Here is a 19450-nt window from a genome sequence, read left to right as displayed (position 1 = left end):
ACAACTGTAAATATGACTTTCAAATAAAAATACAGCGGATATTTATGTTGTTAGTCTCCTACTTTGTCTCCTTTACACTGATTCAAATAAATCAATCTAACAACCTTCTCAGAATAATTAGATGGTATCTCCACTTCATTAGGGAAGGCATGCTAAATTTGACTATTATCACAATCATAAATCATTTTAAGATTTACAGGTTCTTGAAGTACATATGGGCTGAAATTTGCCACATTTTTTCCATCATTTTGAGCCTTCATGATTTCATTAGCACAGAGATAACCACATGAAAGTTTCAGTGGAGTAAAGCACACTTAAACTCCAATCAAACTAGGTTTACACCGACTCCAAGAGTCACAATATAAAACTAAAATCAAATTTTTATTCAGAAGGATTTTTTCAAACACTGCTTTTAAGCAGAAATATTAATATACATTTGGCATTTTGTTTTACTTGCTTATGCTAAACTTCAAAAGGAATCATGTGATTGCTTATCTTCATCTTCTAGCGCATATTCAGATCATCCATTGATCCAGAGACCCTCTGTGATCCAGTTCCTTCTGTATGTTCAAATTGCAGAGATTTTGACAAAGATTCTCCATTTTATGCACAAATGTCAAATAAATGCAACTTTAACACATAATTTTCACACAGCAGGAATGATGACTAGAAGATGAGCCTGGCATCAAAATGTAGATAGAAGAAGACCTTGTTTTGCCACCTATCCCACATGGTGACATGGCCTCTGAAAGTTAGCCCCAAACACTTTTTTCCTCCATTGAATTATACAAAAACATATCAAGTATTCACTGTCTCTGTTCGTCTGAGTCATGCACATTAATTAATGCAGTTTTGCTATCGAAGCTATGATAAATCCCACGCTCAGAGTTAGTTATAGGAAAGAAATGCTGATTTTGATTTTAGATTAGGACACTCAGAGTGGGCTTAGGTTTCCACAATGTGTTTTTGAGCCCTGAAGATTTCACCTGGATATCTCCTCAAGTAAACAAGTTAGAAGGTCTGAAAAATGCAGGAAAAATCACACAAATTTAAAAAGCGCATAATATTGATGCACGTCAGGGGCCTGTGATTTGGAAAATATTTATATTTTTAAGGTAAATCTTGCGTGGGCTCCCTAAATATGTCAAAATTATGGCACAAAAATGAAAAGAACAGAAAAACAACAGAAATCAAGTGAAAACCTTCTTCAGAATAGCTCCATCACACAGACAGCTCTGAACTGGAGATAAGAGGGGAAACACAACAGTGGACAACAGCGAACATGTGAGCAGAAGATCCTTTTCCACAACTGGAGCACTGTGATGAAACTGGGCCAGGACAAGCCCCATGTTGGTATTCAAGGCATTTACTAATTAAAAAAGAACAAATAACAGTTTTTTCTTGTTCTGTTTGATTTGTTCTCGATTCTCATTGATATAAAGTTCACAGCTGATGTTCAGTTTCTGTGAAAATACAGTAAAATTCAGCTGTGTAGGCAAAAACAAACAACAATAGAGGCCACATTCCTTTTTATTTCTTCATGTCCTCATGATCCATGAAACCCAGCTCATGGTCTTACGTAAATAAACCCATTCCATCTCGGTTTCCAAAACTGATCTCCGTACACTCGTCATCAGAGTTTCAACAGAGGTAGGTGCGTAAGTGAGAGGAGGGGGGATGCAGGTAAAGAAAGGTGGGTGGTAATTGTGTAGACTGGGAATGCAGAGGGAAAAAAAGAGGAGTCATTCAGATGACTCACTTTTCTATTCTAGGCAATTTGTAATAGCAACAACCAAAAATATTTTAATTAGCATCAGCATCACTGTTATGACTACAATCCCACAAACCTCTGTATGTGCTTTATGACTTCTGGTGCTGAGACATAATAATCTTTTTCCTAGTGGCTCTTTTTCCCCTGATGCAAATTAGGTAAGCGCTCCTTGTCTCCACAGCAGCGTTCAGTGAGTACAGAGCATGCTACAGGGCATGTCCAGCCAGGTCTTGTGGTCCTTCCATCATCTATGTTCCCATGTTTGTGCTCAGCCCCGCCCACACCTTCGCATTTCTCCATATATGTCCCATGTTGTCTGTACAAGACTTGTACAACAGGAAACAGCATCTTCGAGACAACACGCAGACAGGAAAACAAAAGAAGAATCTCCACTGAAATCTCACCTAATTTTTTTCCATTTTAAAAAAAGGTAGGAATCTATTTATCCACTTTTTATTCAAAAAGACTGCCTGAGCTCTGAAAGGAGACCGAAATCTGAAAAGGCTTGAGGATGAAAGGGTTGGTTGAGGATTAATTTGATAATTACTCAAATAAAATTATAAGAATCATAATAAAATAAATAGTCTTTCATAATGGACATAAGAGGGGAAATTAAAAGGTGCAAATAAATAAACAGCTGTGAGAGTAAAAAAGGTTGAAATAGTTTGAAAGGCCTGCTTTTCTTTTTGTTTTCTGTTTCTAAAGATTTCACGAGTCCCACCTGCGGTCACAATAAAACTCAGAAATCAGTCTTAATGAGGATTAACTCAAATCAGATTTATTTTCAGGGTTTAATCTGCTCTGAAAGTTAGTTACACTTAAACACGGAGTATTTTTGCTCAGTGCAGTCCCCTCCTGTTAATCCTGTACACACCTGATTGGACTTCGAGATCTTTTTTCGTTATTTCACCTAATTTAAGTTGTTGGATGCTAGTTTTAATGATGATCATCAATACGATACATTTTGGGTAACGGAAAAAGGTTTAAAGAATGCGAGAAAAAGTGTCCCTATACTTGCTTTATCTGATGGTAATGATTGTAACACCCCCTTGATTTGAAGTGGATTAAAAAAATTCCTCCAATTTGTGCTCAAATATGTAACTTTAAATGTTACACTTTTCATGAAAACAAGGGTTTTTTGTTCCTCAGTTAATCTGTTCACTACAGGTCTGTCTTACTTCCAGCATTTATGACTCAAACTTTACCTTTTGTATGATGATGACTCATATAATGGCCTTCAAATAATTAGGTAAAGCAGAGATTTTCAGAGTATGAAGAGCTCCGCCCAGATGTGGCAGCTCAGCGTCTCCTGGGTGGAGATTCAGCGCTCCTGGACCTCTCAGGACATGAATTTGTTTTAAAAACATTGCCCCAAAGCCATGTTTTCTGTGAGGGCCTGTCAGAGTATTGTTTACCCACATGATTCCTCACCTACACGACCACAAAGGAAGGACCCACCCAGCAGTAAGGCTAAAGCACCACATGTAATATTTTGAATCAGCGATGGAGACTTAAAGCAACTCCACAGCTAACCAACAGAACGAGTGCTGCAAATCAGAAGTGGTGAATTAAAATTTTTTAAATATATATATTTATCATAGCAGATTAATAAAACAGATACAGCAAAAATATTGGAGAAACATTCAGCAGATGTTAGAAAATGAGCTTTTTAAAGCCAAAGACAGAAGGAGAACATCATTAAATAGACTGTAAAGTAACAATGAAAAGCTTTTAGTGATGCTCCTGTGCCTTTACACCATTTTGCCTTTTATAGAATGGGATCTGCTGTAGTTCAGATGGCATGTGTGGCCCTCGGGGTCGTGGGCCTGATTGGGATTGTTGTATGCTGTGCCGTCCCGCTCTGGAGAGTGTCGGCCTTCACAGGATCCAACATTGTGACAGCAGAGGTAATTAAACATATGTGTGTAGTGTTGTATAAGCAATATTGGATTGTTTCTGTTTATTGAGCTTATTTTACTTGATTTTGAGTAAGTGAATGTTTACAGTTCAATTTTTCACAAATGTTCTACGTGTATGAGATTTAATTATGTAGCACTCAGTTTGCCTCATGTCATGAAATGATGTCTATAAGTGTATATTTCTTCCTCTCTGCGTGTGAGTAGAGAAGTCAGGAGGGCCTGTGGACTACCTGTGTGGTGCAGAGTACTGGCCAGCAGCAGTGCAAGAACTTCGAATCCTTGCTAGATTTGGGTGCAGACCGGCAGGCTGCCAGAGCCCTGACCATCATCAGCGGCATGCTCTGCTGCCTCAGCTTGCTCGTTCTTTTCTGCGGGTCCGACTTTACCACCTGTGTGGAAAACGAAGACGTCAAGCCCAAGATCAGCCTGGTGGCCGGGGTGGGCATGCTGCTGGCTGGCATCCTGGTAATCATCCCTGTCAGCTGGTTTGCACACAATACCGTGAGGGACTTCTACACCCCCCTGTTGAGTTCTTCCCCAAGGATGGAGATGGGAGCATGCATCTTTGTAGGCTGGGCTGCAGGTGTGCTGCTCATCATAGCTGGAGGTCTGCTCTGTTGCTTCAGCAGGCCCAAGCAAGGCAACACAGGAGGAAAAGCCAAGTATTACAGCAACAGCGCCTCAGCCCCAAACAAAAACTACGTGTAGTGGTGTTTTAAAAGGAACTGGTGTTTGAGAGAAAGGAGGGAATGGTGATCTAGTCGGACTGGAAGTGATAAAGTAGACAACACCGGTTGAATGTTTTTGGGGGAAAAACCCCAAAAAATGTAAATATTAAATTCTCACTGCAGTTTGTACTTTCACATTCATAGAGCTGCTGGTGATGTAAAGCTATGAAAGTAACGGCTGTAAAGTCCACATTAAATTTGCAAGATTTTTGTAAAGTTTAAAGTTTTGGTTTCAATTATAGCATAAAATATATTTAATTTGTTGAGCAATTAAATAATCAAAGGCCTTTTAGATGGTTCATATTTTACAGTTTGAATGTTAATCAATGCTCTGCTTGTCTTTTTTTCCTTGATATTTTTATTATCTCTTCTTTAAAAGTCTAACCAAATGCACCTCAGTGAACCTCAGGAAACATCTGGTGCGCGTGTTTCTCTCTTGATATGTTCTCAAAAGTCCGCAGTATATTTTATAATCATGAGATGTTTGTTTGTACTCATTTTATTTTGTTTCACATTTGGTACGGTAATGAGTATAAATGATTAAAATGGGGTCAAAATAAAGTGCGTGTATGCATTTCATGTGTGTTTCCTTCAAAAGAAAGAAAAAAAGGGGTCAAAATGTACTTTGAAAATACAGACAATTTTATTTCAAACTAAAAGCATATATTATGGTTCTTGTTTTCTCAAATTGATCACACAAACCAAATAGACAAATTCAAGCTTTACGCTAAAAAATAGTTTCATGACATCTACCATCTTAATCTCTCCCTTTGTCTCACTGTAATCAAAAGTTAACAAAAGTTTTCTCGCTGTAGTTTTTGCTCCACTCTTCTCGCGTGATTTCTGCTTTTTGTCGCTTTCTTGCCGCTTAATGCTTGCTCTCCAGCTCTTTCACACGCGTGGTCAGCTCCTCTAGCGCTTCTTTCAAGTCCTTCACCTCCTTCCTCAAAGACTGAACCTCCTGAGGGACAGAGACACACTTGTGATTGGGTGGAGTCCAATGATGTCATGGAGTTGCTCATGTTTAGCTGATGGTCTAATTAGCCATCAAGGTTTGGTTGAAGCCAATAATGTAATCATTGACAGATTTCTCCAAAAAAGTCAAAAATAAATTTGCAACTGAGACACCAAAAGCAAAGTTTAAAGACTCATAAATCAGTTATGAAATAAATTAAGGAAAGTCTAACTCCTAAAACTCATTCACTTATTATCTGCAGCTAAAACAGAAGCAAAACATTGTGGATCTAAAAGACTCACCCCGCTGCTGTCATGCTGATTCCCTGCAGAAGCAGTGGTGGTCTTCAGGAGACTCTTGTGAACTTTGAACTCCTTAGCTTTAGTCGTAGCTACAAACCCGTCCTTCAGGGATATCAGATTAGGCGGGGCCTCTTTTCCCTCAAACCACTCATCAGCTTCGGCCGAGGGCTCGGGCCCGACGGTGTCTGGGTACAGATCTTCCTGGAACAGGTCCGACTGCACAGGCAGAGACAAAAAAAGAGAGTCAGAGTTCAAATTCCGCACAGATTTTCTTGAACCATGAACCTAAAACCTAGGATTTGCTAAAACCTTACCTTGCGTGGCACGGTCATGACTATAGGCTCACACTTCCTCTCGTGCAGCTTGTAGAATCTGAAATTAAAATAGTTTGTTCGTATTTTAGGTTGTTGTGTCAGATTAGGCTGAAATAATACGCTTCAATTTGGAGGAAGAAGAAAGATTTTGCCCTCAAAATGTTAAAGAGCTGAACAGTAAGCTGGGAGCTCATCTAACAGTGCTTTTAGTATCAAGTTGATGTTGTGGGTGCCATCCCATTCTGCATTAAGAGAATGAGAAAGCAGAAAAGATGGATGCAGACGCTGTGAAGTCACCATTTGCTTTGGAAAGTGTTATGAGTGCTTAAGCTTTCGCCATCTTGGTGTTTTGAAAGCAGATGTGAGGCATGGATTCACTGTGAAACCACATGGTCACTGAATAATGATCCAGCACAGCCTGGATAATCCTGTGAGGCCTATAATGATCTCATAATCTTCATGTTTTCTTCACTATGACCCCAAACTAGCGGCTGAGCCCATAAAGTCTTCACAAAGGTGTTAAAGAGGTCACCTTGCTGCTTGCATAGCTAAAACCACTGAGATATGCCATTACCTGGCGATTTCACATTTGTTGACCTCCAGGCCCCTCTTGGGCATGTACCCCATCCCCTTCTGGCTCTCCTTGCTGCTGTACATGGACAGGTAGTGGACATAAGGAGCTTCATCTGTCACCTCGAAGTAACGGATGCTGCTGTCTCCCTGTGAAAATGACAGGATCAACAAGAGGGCTGACTGAGTCTGTGTGGGTGGTAGTGATGCAGAAAGGCTGTTGTTTCATAATCTAAATCTAACCTTGCCACAGAGGTAGACGACGCCAGTGTCTGGGTCAAAGAATGGCAGGAGGACGCCACTGCTGGTGTCCAGCTCCTGCAGGGTCAGTGCCTCTCCAAAGTTTTTCTGTTAAAGGATAGAGAAATATTTAGCAATTAATCACATGTACTCTAGCATCACATGTACCCAGCAGACTGCAGGTAAGCTGAGGATTTAATTGAGGCTAATATTTCAGCACAGACACTTAATACTGTAATCTGGCTGTTGTGAAACAGTGGTGTTGTAAATGCGAAGAGATGCTCCCTAAAGGCAAACACCTAAAGTTTGGAATCCACCATTAAGGTTCAGCTGTAAAGATTTTCGCACTATAAAAGGGTTTTTACTTATTGTGTAACAGGTCAAAATGATTCACGAGTACAATTCAGCACAGCAGGCTGCTCTTACAATCATGTGCTGAAGGAGGAAAGCTGACGCTGGAGGCGTTTTGTGCTCTGCAACTCAGCTTTTTAAGTAAAAGAAAAGAAAAGAGTCTCAATATTAAAGTTGGGGCACATGTCATCTTACAAAATCTGTTTGAGGATAAGCCCAGAGTCTTATCTGAGAGAAAGGTTACAACTCTTTTATGAGACTGTTTTGTCTTTATTTCAGGTGGGAAAGTGTGACTAAACTGGACCCCACTCTGAATTTAGGAATACAAGTCCCAAAGACTACATTTGTACATTTGCACTTTATATAGCCTCTGTAGAAATTATCCACATATCTCACTTATCTTAACTGCACTACTGTATAGCTCTGTAAATAATCATTCTGTACATTCGATAATCTTTAATCCTACAACTGTTTACAACTTGCATAGTTCCCATTTCTGTATAGCTGTATATCCCAGATTCTGTAAAGTTATTTATTTCATTTCATATTCTGTATAGTTTTTTCATATTTATATCCTGTTCATATCCTGTACATAGCTTGTACTCACTACAGCCTGTACATACTTATAGTTATAGAATATTCACAACATACTTCATACCGTGTACATTATAACATACCATAATAGACCCATTTCTGTAATATACTCACATATCTATATTATTGCTAATATATATTGTAATATATCTATATCACTAAAGCACTTCTGGATGGATGCAAACTGCATTTCGTTGCCCTGTACCTGTGCATGTGCAATGACAATAAAGTTGAATTCTATTCTATTCTATTCTATTTGCTACATTTTATTTTTTTAAATTTTCAAACATTAACGAATACACATTTTATGTCCCAGAGATCTCAAACCACATGCTCAGAGGAATTTAAGACATGACTAAGGATTATGAATCATAAAGTTCAGTAAGCAAGATGCTTTGTCTGAGACTGACTCTGTCAGTTGTTGACACTCACCGGATCCCACAGCGCCACCTGCCTCTCACTCATGCGACTGAAGCCGGTACTGAGGATCTTCCCGTCGGACACAAACACCGCCCTGACAGGCCTGGAGCCCTCGTGAGGCTTCTCCTTCTCCTGCACACGAGAGGTGGCGCAGAGTAGCAAAGTGGAAGAAAATTGCAAATTATATGGAGAAAGAAAAACTTTTCAAAATAAAAGTGCAATATTAAATAATTTTTTTATTTCTCTTTTTCCATCATCATTATCAACAAATCAACTGAAAAACTCTATATTTGGTAGTTTCCTGGTTTAGTCATACAGCAAAAGGCCAAAACCAAAAAATAAATGTTTTTTTTATGAGCATTTAAGAGAATTCCCTGTAGATTCATCAGTAATGATAAAAATAACTGGTGTAGCTCTGCTGAGTGTGGCCAGTGTTACTCAAGATCTTTGTGCAGAAACGTGACTTTTAAAGACTTCCTCTGTGACACTGAAGTGATGGTGGTGACAGAGCGAGATAGCGAAGGCCGATCAGAGGAAACCTACATAGAGGACGGTGCCCTTGCGCGGGTCCAGCACCCTCAGGGTCTTGTCCTTGCAGGAGGTGAGAATCCAGGAGCCGTCCCTGTTCCAGCAGGCGCTGTAGATGAGGTCAGTGTGCACGGTGTCGATCCTCACCACCGCGTCGCCACGAGCCACGTTCCACAGGATCACCACGTTATCACAGCCTTCATGGACACAATGGTGACATCAAAAACAAAAAAAAAAAGCTTAGAGTCTCATTAAAGGCTCATGAATTAAATTTAAGTGATTGATACAGAGTTTCTCGTTTCTTTTTTAAAAAACAGGCATCATGTGCAATTCAGCCTGATTTAGATTTTCACTTTTAAACAGTCAAGAGCTTCAAAGTTTCACGTTTGCAGTGAAGAGGAACATGCAGAAAACAGAAGTTCACAAATGAAGTGGACGCGCTGTTTTACACCAAATAAAGCCTCTGGATTACACTATGATACCAGAGCACCATATAAAGATCTGAGACACGTCTAAACCTCGCGTGGCCAAACATTTGCATGTGCATTTGTGAAATTTTTGATTGCAAAAAATGTTTCTGATTATCTACCTCTCATATAATTTTTTATAGTTTTTCTTTAAAGGAACTGACTCATTGTTGCAGCAGTGACACACATTGATTCAACTTTCTTTTCTTTCAAACAGACACGTGGAAGAAACAAAGGATGGAAAATACTGTGAATGTGTAATTCACTGTACTGTTTCATCTATAGTTGGTTGTTAAGGTGTTCTTTAAATGTTAATATCTGTTAGTGAAAGAGGAGAACTTGCTTTTGTAAGAGCTAACAGGCAAAAAATTGTCTAAATAAATGTAAGTTTCTATTGTTAACTCTTTTTGCATAGAAATAGTTATATATTTTCAAATATCTAACACTGATAAGGGGAACAGTACCTAAGGGGAACCTAATTAGCCAGCTATGTAATAGATACACCAGCTTGGTTACCAGAAGGTAAAAAAGCTGGAGTAACAATAAATAAGTGATTTGAACTATATTAGCAACAGTGGAAACACTGGAGCAAAATTAATTGACTTTTCTGTTCTGATTAGATGCCCACTATGACCACAAATCATTTCCTCTGAAGCAATGTTACAGTTTGAATGTTTAATGTTTTTAATGCTTACTTAACTAAAATAATAATTAAAAATGTAAAAAATAAAACTAAATGAAACTATTTTGAGAACTTTGAAAAGTTACTAAAATAAGGCTTAAAAAACTAGCAAATATTCTTTTATTACCTTTTAGTTTGGTAAAAATAAATAAATAATAATAATCATATATATTGAGACTTTGGATGTCTTTAGATGGTGAGTCAACTGCATTAAAAGTTTTGTGTTTTCACTGTAAAACCTAAATCTTTTCCTAAATCTTGCCTTTGACATATGTCGCCCATACAATAATAACTTAAAAGACTCAAACTATCACAAAAACTGATGAAAGGTAAACTAAAACTAGACATTTTTAAACAACAAAACTTGAACTGAAACATTAAAAATCTGCTCTGGAAATTTACTGAAACTAAACTGAATTAAAAACAAAAAGTCAAAATGAAATCAAATAGAAACTAATTAGAAAATGCAAAAACTATAGTTGGACCTATAATACGTGCTTACTTAGCAAATTTATTAGACCACCACCCAATTTTAAAGTGAAATATGCTGGAAATGTTATTGCAGCTTAAATTACAGATTGTGAAAATATTTCAAGAATATTCTGAATGATGTGCGCCCACTCGGTGAAGATGTGCACTGTGCACCTCTTGTGCTGCACCCTGCTGGGCAAAAATAAGACCTTAAGTTTGTAATGATGGCATGAGATCACTTCTAAAGACACCTGAATGATTCAGCAGGAGTCGAAACTTTTAAAGAAATTCCCAAGTCTAAACTTATTTTCAGACTTAACACCTGTTAAAATTAAGTCACTGGGTTCTTTTTAAGGATAAGATTCAGAACCACACGCTGCCAATCCCAGCTGTCTCTAGGACAAGGATCTATATTCTCCTTCTTCCTGTGCTTTTTCCTTATTTTTTGTGATTAGTTTTTAATCTGGAACGCTGAGTCTGTAATTAAGATGAAAGATTAATAAAGTGTGACTTCAGCGTCTGACAGACTGAAGGTTCAGAGAGTTCGTGTAAAACCGTGAGCGGAAATGTCATGGTGCTGCTGATCAGAGTTCAGAGCGCAGAGCGAAGGAGGGTGGAGGCTTGAGAACTTCCTGTTAAGCAGAGGTGTGAGTCTCATTCAGCAAAACATCTGCGATATGTTACGATCATCCCTGTCTGCTTCCTCATTACACATGATACGCTTCTGTGTTTTTAGAATCAGCGAATAATACCTGCACTCATTAGCACATTATGGGCAGTGGGGTGCCAGCTCAGGATGCCAACACGTTTGGAGTGACCTTCCAGCTTGACAACGGGATCTGTGAGCGGTGAGGTGAGCCCGCCTTCCGGGATCTCCCAAATCTATTCACAGACAAAGACTTTTAAACATCTAGTTTTTGAAATCACAAATAGCATTAGGAATATTTCATGTCAGACTTTATTGCCTTACCATGACACTGCAATCCTCAGAGCCACTGGCAATGATGTTGTCATTATGAGGACAGAACTCGATGTCCAGGACCGGACCCGTGTGGCCACATACAGTGGGGTAGGACATGTCGATACGTCCTGTCTGCAGAGGCAAGCATCAGGATAGGAGGACATTGACTATGACTCATGCATGCAGTGCAGAAAACACTGCAGCTACAAAACGTAAAGAACAAAAAGCTAATGCAAGAAAAAAAAAGACAAAACTAGATGAGAAGTTTATCAGCTGACACCAATTAAACAGCTTTGCCTTCAATTAGTGCTCATTTCTAGTAAGTGGGTTAAAAATGAGATCAGGGCCAAGATAAGGAAACCCAGTCATGAAGCGGTCTGAGAAAAATAACAATTACACATCATTTTTATTTTTATATCTTGCATTATAAGTCAGTCACATTTAGCTCCATGTAGTTGCATTCATTCTGGTAAAACCTTAAAAAAAAACACTGGGCCCTGAAGCAGGATGACACAACCATGCCAGCATCACGCTCAAAACAGGATGAGTTTTTTTCCACTACAGCGCAGCTCTGCAATTTTATGCCCACTGGTCCCTGCACTTATTTTTGTCCTTTGAGAATCCCATGCTAGATGCGAGATAAGACCATGAATAATGTGATTTCTGCAGGCTTCACCAAGGTAAATATAAGATTGTTTAATACCACAAAGTGGGACAATATAATTGTCAGGTAAAATAAGGCCAGGACATTAGATTCTTGTCACTTTCTCTGTCATTTCTAATGATATACTTAGTTACATGAGATGGTAATTACTTAGTCTAGAGGCAGTGATCTCTCTACAGTTAACTGCAGCAGCAAGAAGCAGTGACATTATTCGGTGATTTTGTCTGACAAACCTGAGCAAAACTCCACGAAAAAAGATTACACATCTTTCTGAAGTACAGTCTTCATACCACAATCACATAAAAAACACCTAACCTCACTGTAAGCATTTTCAGTGCCTGCACAGAACGAACTTCCCAAGCCCGAGGGAACACTTCACTGAGTTCACAGCCTCTGACAAATTCAGCTGGCCATTAACTCGGCCACAAGGTTTGCAATTTTGCACTTTTTCGGGCACATAAAATGCAATAAATGAGCTGCAAGGCCTAACCTAACGCCCTCTATAAGTGACTGCACAATAACTGGGTTGAGGCCACATCCTGTCCTCCTACACTGAGCTGACAACAAACTCCTAATATGGTGAAAACTTCTCAACAGCAGAGCAAGTGACGTGTAGACAGACTCAAAGACAGCATCAAACTTCCTTATTTAGCTGAATGTGTGATGGTGACTGGCAGTATTCAAATTTTAAAGTGCAAGAATGCTGCTAAAACAACATTTAATCCCTAACCTGCATCTGTAATAGTTAACACACCTAAACATAGTATTAAGAGAAGTATATAAAACAGTATAGAGCCGAACGGTGGGTTTATTTGTGTTCTTTTGTTTCCTGGTGATTCCTGTGACCCACCTTGCTCAGCGGAAGCACCATGAAGGCTCCCCCACCGCTGGCGTCTACAATCATGGCCACAAACTTGGGGTTAACGGAGCAGAAATTGCTGTCCCAGGTCATCTGGGAGATTCGGATGTCATCGTAGCATTGGTCGGCTTTCACAGCCTGGCCAAAGACGTGACGGAACTTGCTGGACCTCACAACCTTTCTGGACATGGTGAACTGAGAAAGAATGAAAAACAAAAAGGGTGGAAAGAGGAGAAAATTAATGTGCAAGAAGTGCAAGAAGTCTGTAGCAGAGTTGAGAGAGATTTATTTTATGGGTCATCATAAATCATATTGTTTGTTGGTGCTCTTTGAGTTCATGCGGAAATAATCTGACAGACACAAAGCTGATGAAACCGTTGAAAGACTCAACAGAGGAAAGCTAAAAAAGGAAGAAGCAAAAGCTTTCACAACTGCTTCCTCTGTGACTGGTACTCTGGCACTCTATCTCCTTCTCTTTTTAACACATACATATTAAAAAGCAAGAAAATGTACAAAAAAACAGCAGAAAGGAAACAAAAAAGTAGGCCTTTTATCATCTAAAGCACATGCAGTGTCCTTAAAAAAGGTACAGAAGCTGCCCGAGCGGCAGTTACACCACATCCTACAAAGAGAGTAACAAAACCACAAACCTTTCTTTTCCTCAGTTCATACAGTCATGCTGTTACTTAATTCCCCGCATGTAGGCATGCTTTAAATGACATATTTGACGAAGTAAGCTGAAACATATCCGGTAAATGTAAGTGTCTGCGTGCGCAATGAGATCAGAACTTCAATCAAAAGCAGCTGCAAAATATACGAACTTTGCATCACGCAGGAACAGATGAAAAGCACTAAATAAGTCTTTCTTTACCTCCATTTGTAGAGTTTACTTCCTGAAATCTGCAGCCGCGCCTAAGCTCAGATTCGGTAGCGTATGACAATTTTGCTGCATGTGCATCACAAGACCTCTCGGGCTTCTCTGCAGCTAATTTAATAATCCTTTACAGAGTGAGCCATAATTTTATCAGGACTCTAAATGCATGTCAGTAATCTGTCTCGACCACTATCTCTCTGTGTTGTGATGGAAAACATTGACCAGTACAAAGTAGGAAACAATTCACTGTCTTGAAATAGGAGAAACTCAGGCCATGTGGAAGATGAGAAACAAAAATGTGTCACTGAAATTAGTGACATACGGTTAGCTTCAGCTATTTCCTTCTTTAACCAATGCACCGATTACAGGTAAGATGATATCTTCAAGAGGTTGAGATTGCAGAGAGATGATGCAGGCCTACCTGGGAGTCGTGTGGGGGTGATTCAGCTCAAGGAGTTTTGGCAGTGCACCAAACGCCCTGCCACCAGAATGAGAACACAAGAGGAGACTGTAGGTTAAAGTACATGACAAATGACAGGGAGGAAGTGAGAGTTTCAAACGAAGGTGGAAGTAGGAGGTGTCGGCTGTGACATGTGCCGTCTGCAACAAGCTGCAGAAACCAAAGTGAAACACAGGGCACCATATAAGATCTTTTCTAGGATTGAATCATGATAAAAGCGTCTAGCGGTGCAATGCAGAGTTCAATCCACACTTACCAACAACGGCAAACAGATGCAGGCCATTGCTGCTTAGAAGTCACCTGGTTATCAAAACCACTTCACGTCCAACAACACAGATAAATGCAGTATGTCTGAAGAGCTCACAGAGTTTAAGTTAGCGTGAAAAAGACTCAATATTTTCTTGAGTGACGGATGTCAGTGCATGTCTGTTCTTTTTGACTCATGATTTCTGCAGATATTAGAGTTAAATACTCTATAAGAGGCTTCTCATCTGCTGCTATTCTTTCATTAGATTTATATAAGGCATCAGACAAATCTTAAGACAGACAAAGTATGTATGAGGGAAAGAGCAAAGATGAAAAAAAAACCCAGTTTTTTAAGGCCTAATTTTCAGTTTTTAAGCAGTTTCCCAATTGGGGACACCTGCAGTTTGTACATGCTGATGATTTCAAATGAAATGAAAGTTATTTAGATGATGTTTCAAATAACCTGTCAGAGTCTGAAGACTTCCATGTGTTTCAGCTTCAGAGACTGGCTTCTTAAAGGACCCTGAATTTCAGGTAACCCCTAATCGAACCCACTTTATTTACATATCACATTTACAGCAACCTGTTCTCACACCAAACCTAATTAGACTTAAACTGGCAATCAGCTGTTTTTGCACATGATGTCACTTTATTAGTCATGATTACTCAGCCTGTGGAAAGGCTTACACTTACATTATGGGAAATCAGGGATGCTGTAATTTAATAGTTCAACCATTGCAAGAGGTTAGAAAAAAAGAAGGCAGGAGTGCTTGGAGGCTAGGTGTACTTGAAACTGAGGGGTGGCAAAGAAAAAGGCTTGGTGAGTTGTATCTGAGGCTGGACACTCAGCAAGGAGAAAATGACTTGTATTGATTGGCTAGGCAGAGAGATTGAGCTGGAAAAGATGTGCAGGGTGATTAAGGAAAGAGATGAAAATGTACTTATGAGTGAAGAGAGAGTCGAGAAGGTGGAAGGAGTATTTTGAGGAGCTGAGTGAGGAAAATGGGAGAGAGGAGGAAAGATGGAGGACAGTTAGTGAATCGGGAAGTGCAGGAGATTAGAAAAGAGGAAGTCAGGGCAGCCATGAAGAAGCTGAAGAGTGGAAAGGTGGTTGGTAAAGATGATATACCTGTGGAGATGTCTGGGTGAGAGGGAAGTAGATTGGCAGATCGTTTACCAAAGCCTTGGAGAGTGAGAGGATGTCTGAGGAAGGGAGGGAAAGTGTACTGGTCCTAAAGGGCACTATAGTGAGTTCTTTTGCTTTGAAGAGAGTTGATGGAGAAGCATGGAGAAGGTCAAAAGGAGTGTCAGTGCATCTTTGTGGCATATGTTAAGGTGTTAAGAGAAGAACTGTGTTGCTGAATGAGGAAGTCACGAATGACAGCGAAGTATGTGTGGTGCAGGACAGAATTCAAAGTTTGAGTAGGACTGCTCTGAACCCCTTCTTCTTTGGAGTGGTGATGGACAGGCTACCAGATGAGGTATCCATGATTTATGATGTTTTTAGAGCACATTCTGATCTGTAGCAAAAGTAGGGAGAGGTCACAAAGGGAGCCTGGAGAGGTGGAGGTATGCTCTGGAGTGAAGAGCAATGAAAGTCAGTAGAGGCGAGGTAGAATATCTGTGTAGATGAAAACGAGACAGGTGCAAAAGGGGAAGATGCATAGGCAAGGCTGAGATGGTTCAGACATGCGCAGAGGAGGTTAGTGGATGGTGAACATGGATCTGCCAAACTGGAGTAAAAGAGGAAGACCACAGAGAAGATTCATAGATCTTGTGAAGGAGGACGCACAGAGGGTTGGCGTGACAGAGGTGATTGTTAGAGACAAGGTGAGATGGAGGCACATGATCCCGTGTGGTGACTGCTAAAAGGGGCAGCCAAAGGAGAATCATCTGAATGCATGGGCCTCTAGGTGTGCTCTTTTAAACCTCTTTTAAATCCTTCAACTATAAGGAAGTGCAAAACTCAAACAGCAGGGAGAACCTTTCAGCTCCTAAAATTCTAAACTTTTAGTCTATAAGTTTTATTATAAAAGCAAACTCAGTCTAATCCTTGAGTAGCAGAGCTAAAGCGCTTCCTGTTTTTTGTCGTTTTGACACAAAAAACCTCATGCACACATGTTTTTACACTTGTCCTCACAAGCGTAAAAACATGTGTGCAAATGTCACTGAAATATAATTTGGTTTAATGCAGCAGAACTAGGACAACTGTTATTTCCTTACCAGGGCATGCCTACGTCACATTGGACTATAGTACTTTTTTTTCTGGGAAAGCCTTGCATACTTCAGCAAGACAATGCAAAACCACACACCACATTTATTGCAGCAGCATGGGTTTATAGTAGGAGTGGTTAGTTTGCAGTCCAGATCTTTGACCAATTGAAAACATTTAGTGTTATGAAACTAAAAATACAACAATGGAGACCCAGGACTGTTAAGCAGCTACAATCGTCTGTCAGACAAGAATGGGGCAACATTCCTCCCTCAAAAGTTCAACCTCTGGTCTCCTCCTCAGTTCCCAGAGGTTGCAGTGTTGTTTAAAGAAGAGAGGATGCTACACAGTGGCAAAAATGGCCCTGTACAAGCCAGTTCTGAAATATATTGCTGCAATCAAATTCAACATAAACTGATTTTTTTCTGAAAATGTATTTCCTCTTGCAAATACCAAAGTCCCCCAAAAAGAATTGATAAAAATAAATAAATAAAATATAAAATAAGCTTTAATTTCAGTGCATAGAATCACCAGTCAAATATAGTAAGACCAGACTTATAGCATTTACTAACTTTGGCCCCAATAAAGATTTTAAAACATTTTCTTTAATCTAGAAGTTACACTATAGTACGACAGAGTATTAGGGCCACATTAAGAAAAGTGTCCATTTTGAGATTTAAACTGAAATTTCAAGATTAAACTCAAAATAGTATTTTGAGAAAAAAGTCAAAACATGGATATTACAGTTGTCATTTCAAGCCAAACAACTGCCATGGCTCCTATACTCTCTAGAAAATCTGTAGATGAGTTAGTGAAACATCTGGACCAGCTGTGATTCAGCATACATTCTCTGTCACTGCCAGCCTTTTGTACAAATCTGCCCAACTCTTCTACTTTTGTGTGTTTTTTCCTTCTAACCAGACGCAGCTTTATGCACCGTCTTTTCAACATCCTTATACTTATAGCCACACTGTGTTTATGTTCTAAAAGAGAAACTGATTCTGACATGGCTGAATTCATGTAGTTTGTTGAGATGCAACTTTGACTGGCAGCTGTTTGAATGTTTTACACCTGTGAATAATCTGGGGTGTACAGTATACAGTACAGTTAGATATCAGCCTGTGTGTCGGTAATTCAATTAAAATCAGCCAAATCTGAAAAAGGATTCCCATCTGACCCCCTTTTTGTAAATGTTACTTTTAATTGCACCATTTTCACTCACGCATTTGTAATTCTTTGAGTAGACAGAATCTCAAACTTAAATCTGACAACTATTTAAAAATGAGCATATAAGACATTTATTTTCATACAAGGGGAATCAGAGTGAAAAAAAATCAACCTGGTACCAAAATGTTGGTTGTTTTGGACGTTTTCACCACTGAAGTATCAGAAAAAAATCCAGGTCTCTGTAACTCTACATCCTAGACAATAAACCGATGTAGTGTGATACACTGTTCAAACAAATTTAAAGAACGCTTTTTAATCAGAGTATAGAATCAAGTCAGTTGACTTTCTGGGACATTCGGTGGCAGTTTAGCTCTGTGGGTAAGCAGGCGACCCCATGTTGCATGACGGGTGAGCAGTAGCCTGGGTTGGAGTCCAACCTGTGGTCCTTTGCTGCATGTCTGTCCCTCTCTCTCACCCTGCTTTCCAGTCTGTCTTCACTCTTACAATTCAATGAAGGCAAAAAATGTCAAAAGGCCCCCGCAGGACCGCTATCTGATGAGCACTGCCAGAGCCTCCAGCAGGCCACTGGTGTGAGGGCTGGCCTGAGGGCTTGACGCCCTCTAGTGGGCTCTGGCAGACGTGACAGGGTCTGGAGACTGTTATGCAGCCTCTAGCGTCATTCAGCATCTCCGATTTGGTGGTCGATGCACAGACCTCTACAGGCTCGGCAATGATAACCGAGATAACGGGATGAAAGTTTTGAACCACTGTCAGACTACGCTGGTGCAGTGTGTCCTGCAGTTCCTGGAGGATGAAGAAATTGACACCATTGACTGGCCCCCACGCTCACCTGACCCAGTTCAATAGAACACCTGTATGACATTATGTTTTGGTATATCCGATGTCACCAGATTGCACCTCAGACTGTCTAGGAGCCCAGCGATGCCCTGGTCCAGAACTTGAAGGAGATCCTCCAGGAGAATCATTCTGAAATGCCGCAATGACATTTTGGCTACCTGGACTAGCCTCCCACATAACTTGTGTCTTTGAATTCAGCCAAACTATGTGGCATCCTTTTGTTCAAGTCACATCACTATAGATATTCAGCAAGATTTTTTTTCCCAGTGAGATCTGATGTGTTTTCGGTGTTCTTTTATTTTTTTTGAGCAGTGTATATATCCTGTGATACTGATGCGCAAAGTTGAAAATCGTTCTGAACAAAACGGGGATCTAAGATTTAGAAAACTGAAGTGCATCTACCACCTGAAAACTGCCTCTCTCCTGTAGTTAGTTGCAGGAAATATAAAAGTATTAAAAGCATCTATGTTTTTAACACACTGCTCAGGTTGTTAATATGATGTATTAGAGTCATATTATAAATTCTTCCTTTTTTGGTGTACAATCAAATAAAACATTGGATAAAAAAAAAAAACACCAAATCTAATTTTAACCCTGACACTAAGTCTGAACTCCCTGTTGTACCAAACACCAACCCTAATTCCTAATTTTTACCTACACTCTAAAACCAACCCTTAACCCTCCCAAAATGAGTGCTGTCAGCAGGAGTGGCCTCAGGCAGGGATTATATTACCAGGCTGACGAGGACAGCTGCTTTGCTTACTGTCCACCTGAAGGATGCATGCGTAGGTAGGGAGCTCACAAAAAACTGCAAGGCATGGGAACATGTACTCAGAT

The 19450-nt window shown here is 39.8% G+C and overlaps 2 protein-coding genes across 2 annotated transcripts; one reads left to right on the top strand and one right to left on the bottom strand.

Annotated features, from left to right (window-relative positions):
- The first annotated feature begins 2042 nt into the window (after positions 1-2042).
- On the top strand, positions 2043-4992 carry cldni (claudin i). The gene is made up of 3 exons (XM_004552472.5): positions 2043-2201; positions 3546-3678; positions 3895-4992. The coding sequence occupies exons 1-3, from the start codon at positions 2074-2076 to the stop codon at positions 4396-4398; spliced, it is 765 nt and encodes a 254-aa protein (XP_004552529.2). The 5' UTR covers positions 2043-2073; the 3' UTR covers positions 4399-4992.
- A 47-nt stretch (positions 4993-5039) lies between these two features.
- coro1a (coronin, actin binding protein, 1A) lies at positions 5040-14227 on the bottom strand. The gene is made up of 11 exons (XM_004552473.3): positions 14092-14227; positions 12788-12991; positions 11283-11405; positions 11065-11194; positions 8708-8889; positions 8177-8296; positions 6803-6907; positions 6564-6709; positions 5990-6047; positions 5676-5891; positions 5040-5379 (listed from the first exon to the last, which is right to left on the bottom strand). Exons 2-11 carry the CDS (start codon positions 12983-12985, stop codon positions 5287-5289), a joined length of 1371 nt encoding a protein of 456 aa, XP_004552530.1. The 5' UTR covers positions 12986-12991; positions 14092-14227; the 3' UTR covers positions 5040-5286.
- Between the last annotated feature and the right edge of the window lie 5223 nt (positions 14228-19450).

The sequence above is a fragment of the Maylandia zebra genome, linkage group LG4 (genome assembly GCF_041146795.1).
Source record: "Maylandia zebra isolate NMK-2024a linkage group LG4, Mzebra_GT3a, whole genome shotgun sequence".
Taxonomy (NCBI): Eukaryota; Metazoa; Chordata; class Actinopteri; order Cichliformes; family Cichlidae; genus Maylandia; species Maylandia zebra.
This window is presented reverse-complemented; position numbering and strand designations above follow the sequence as displayed.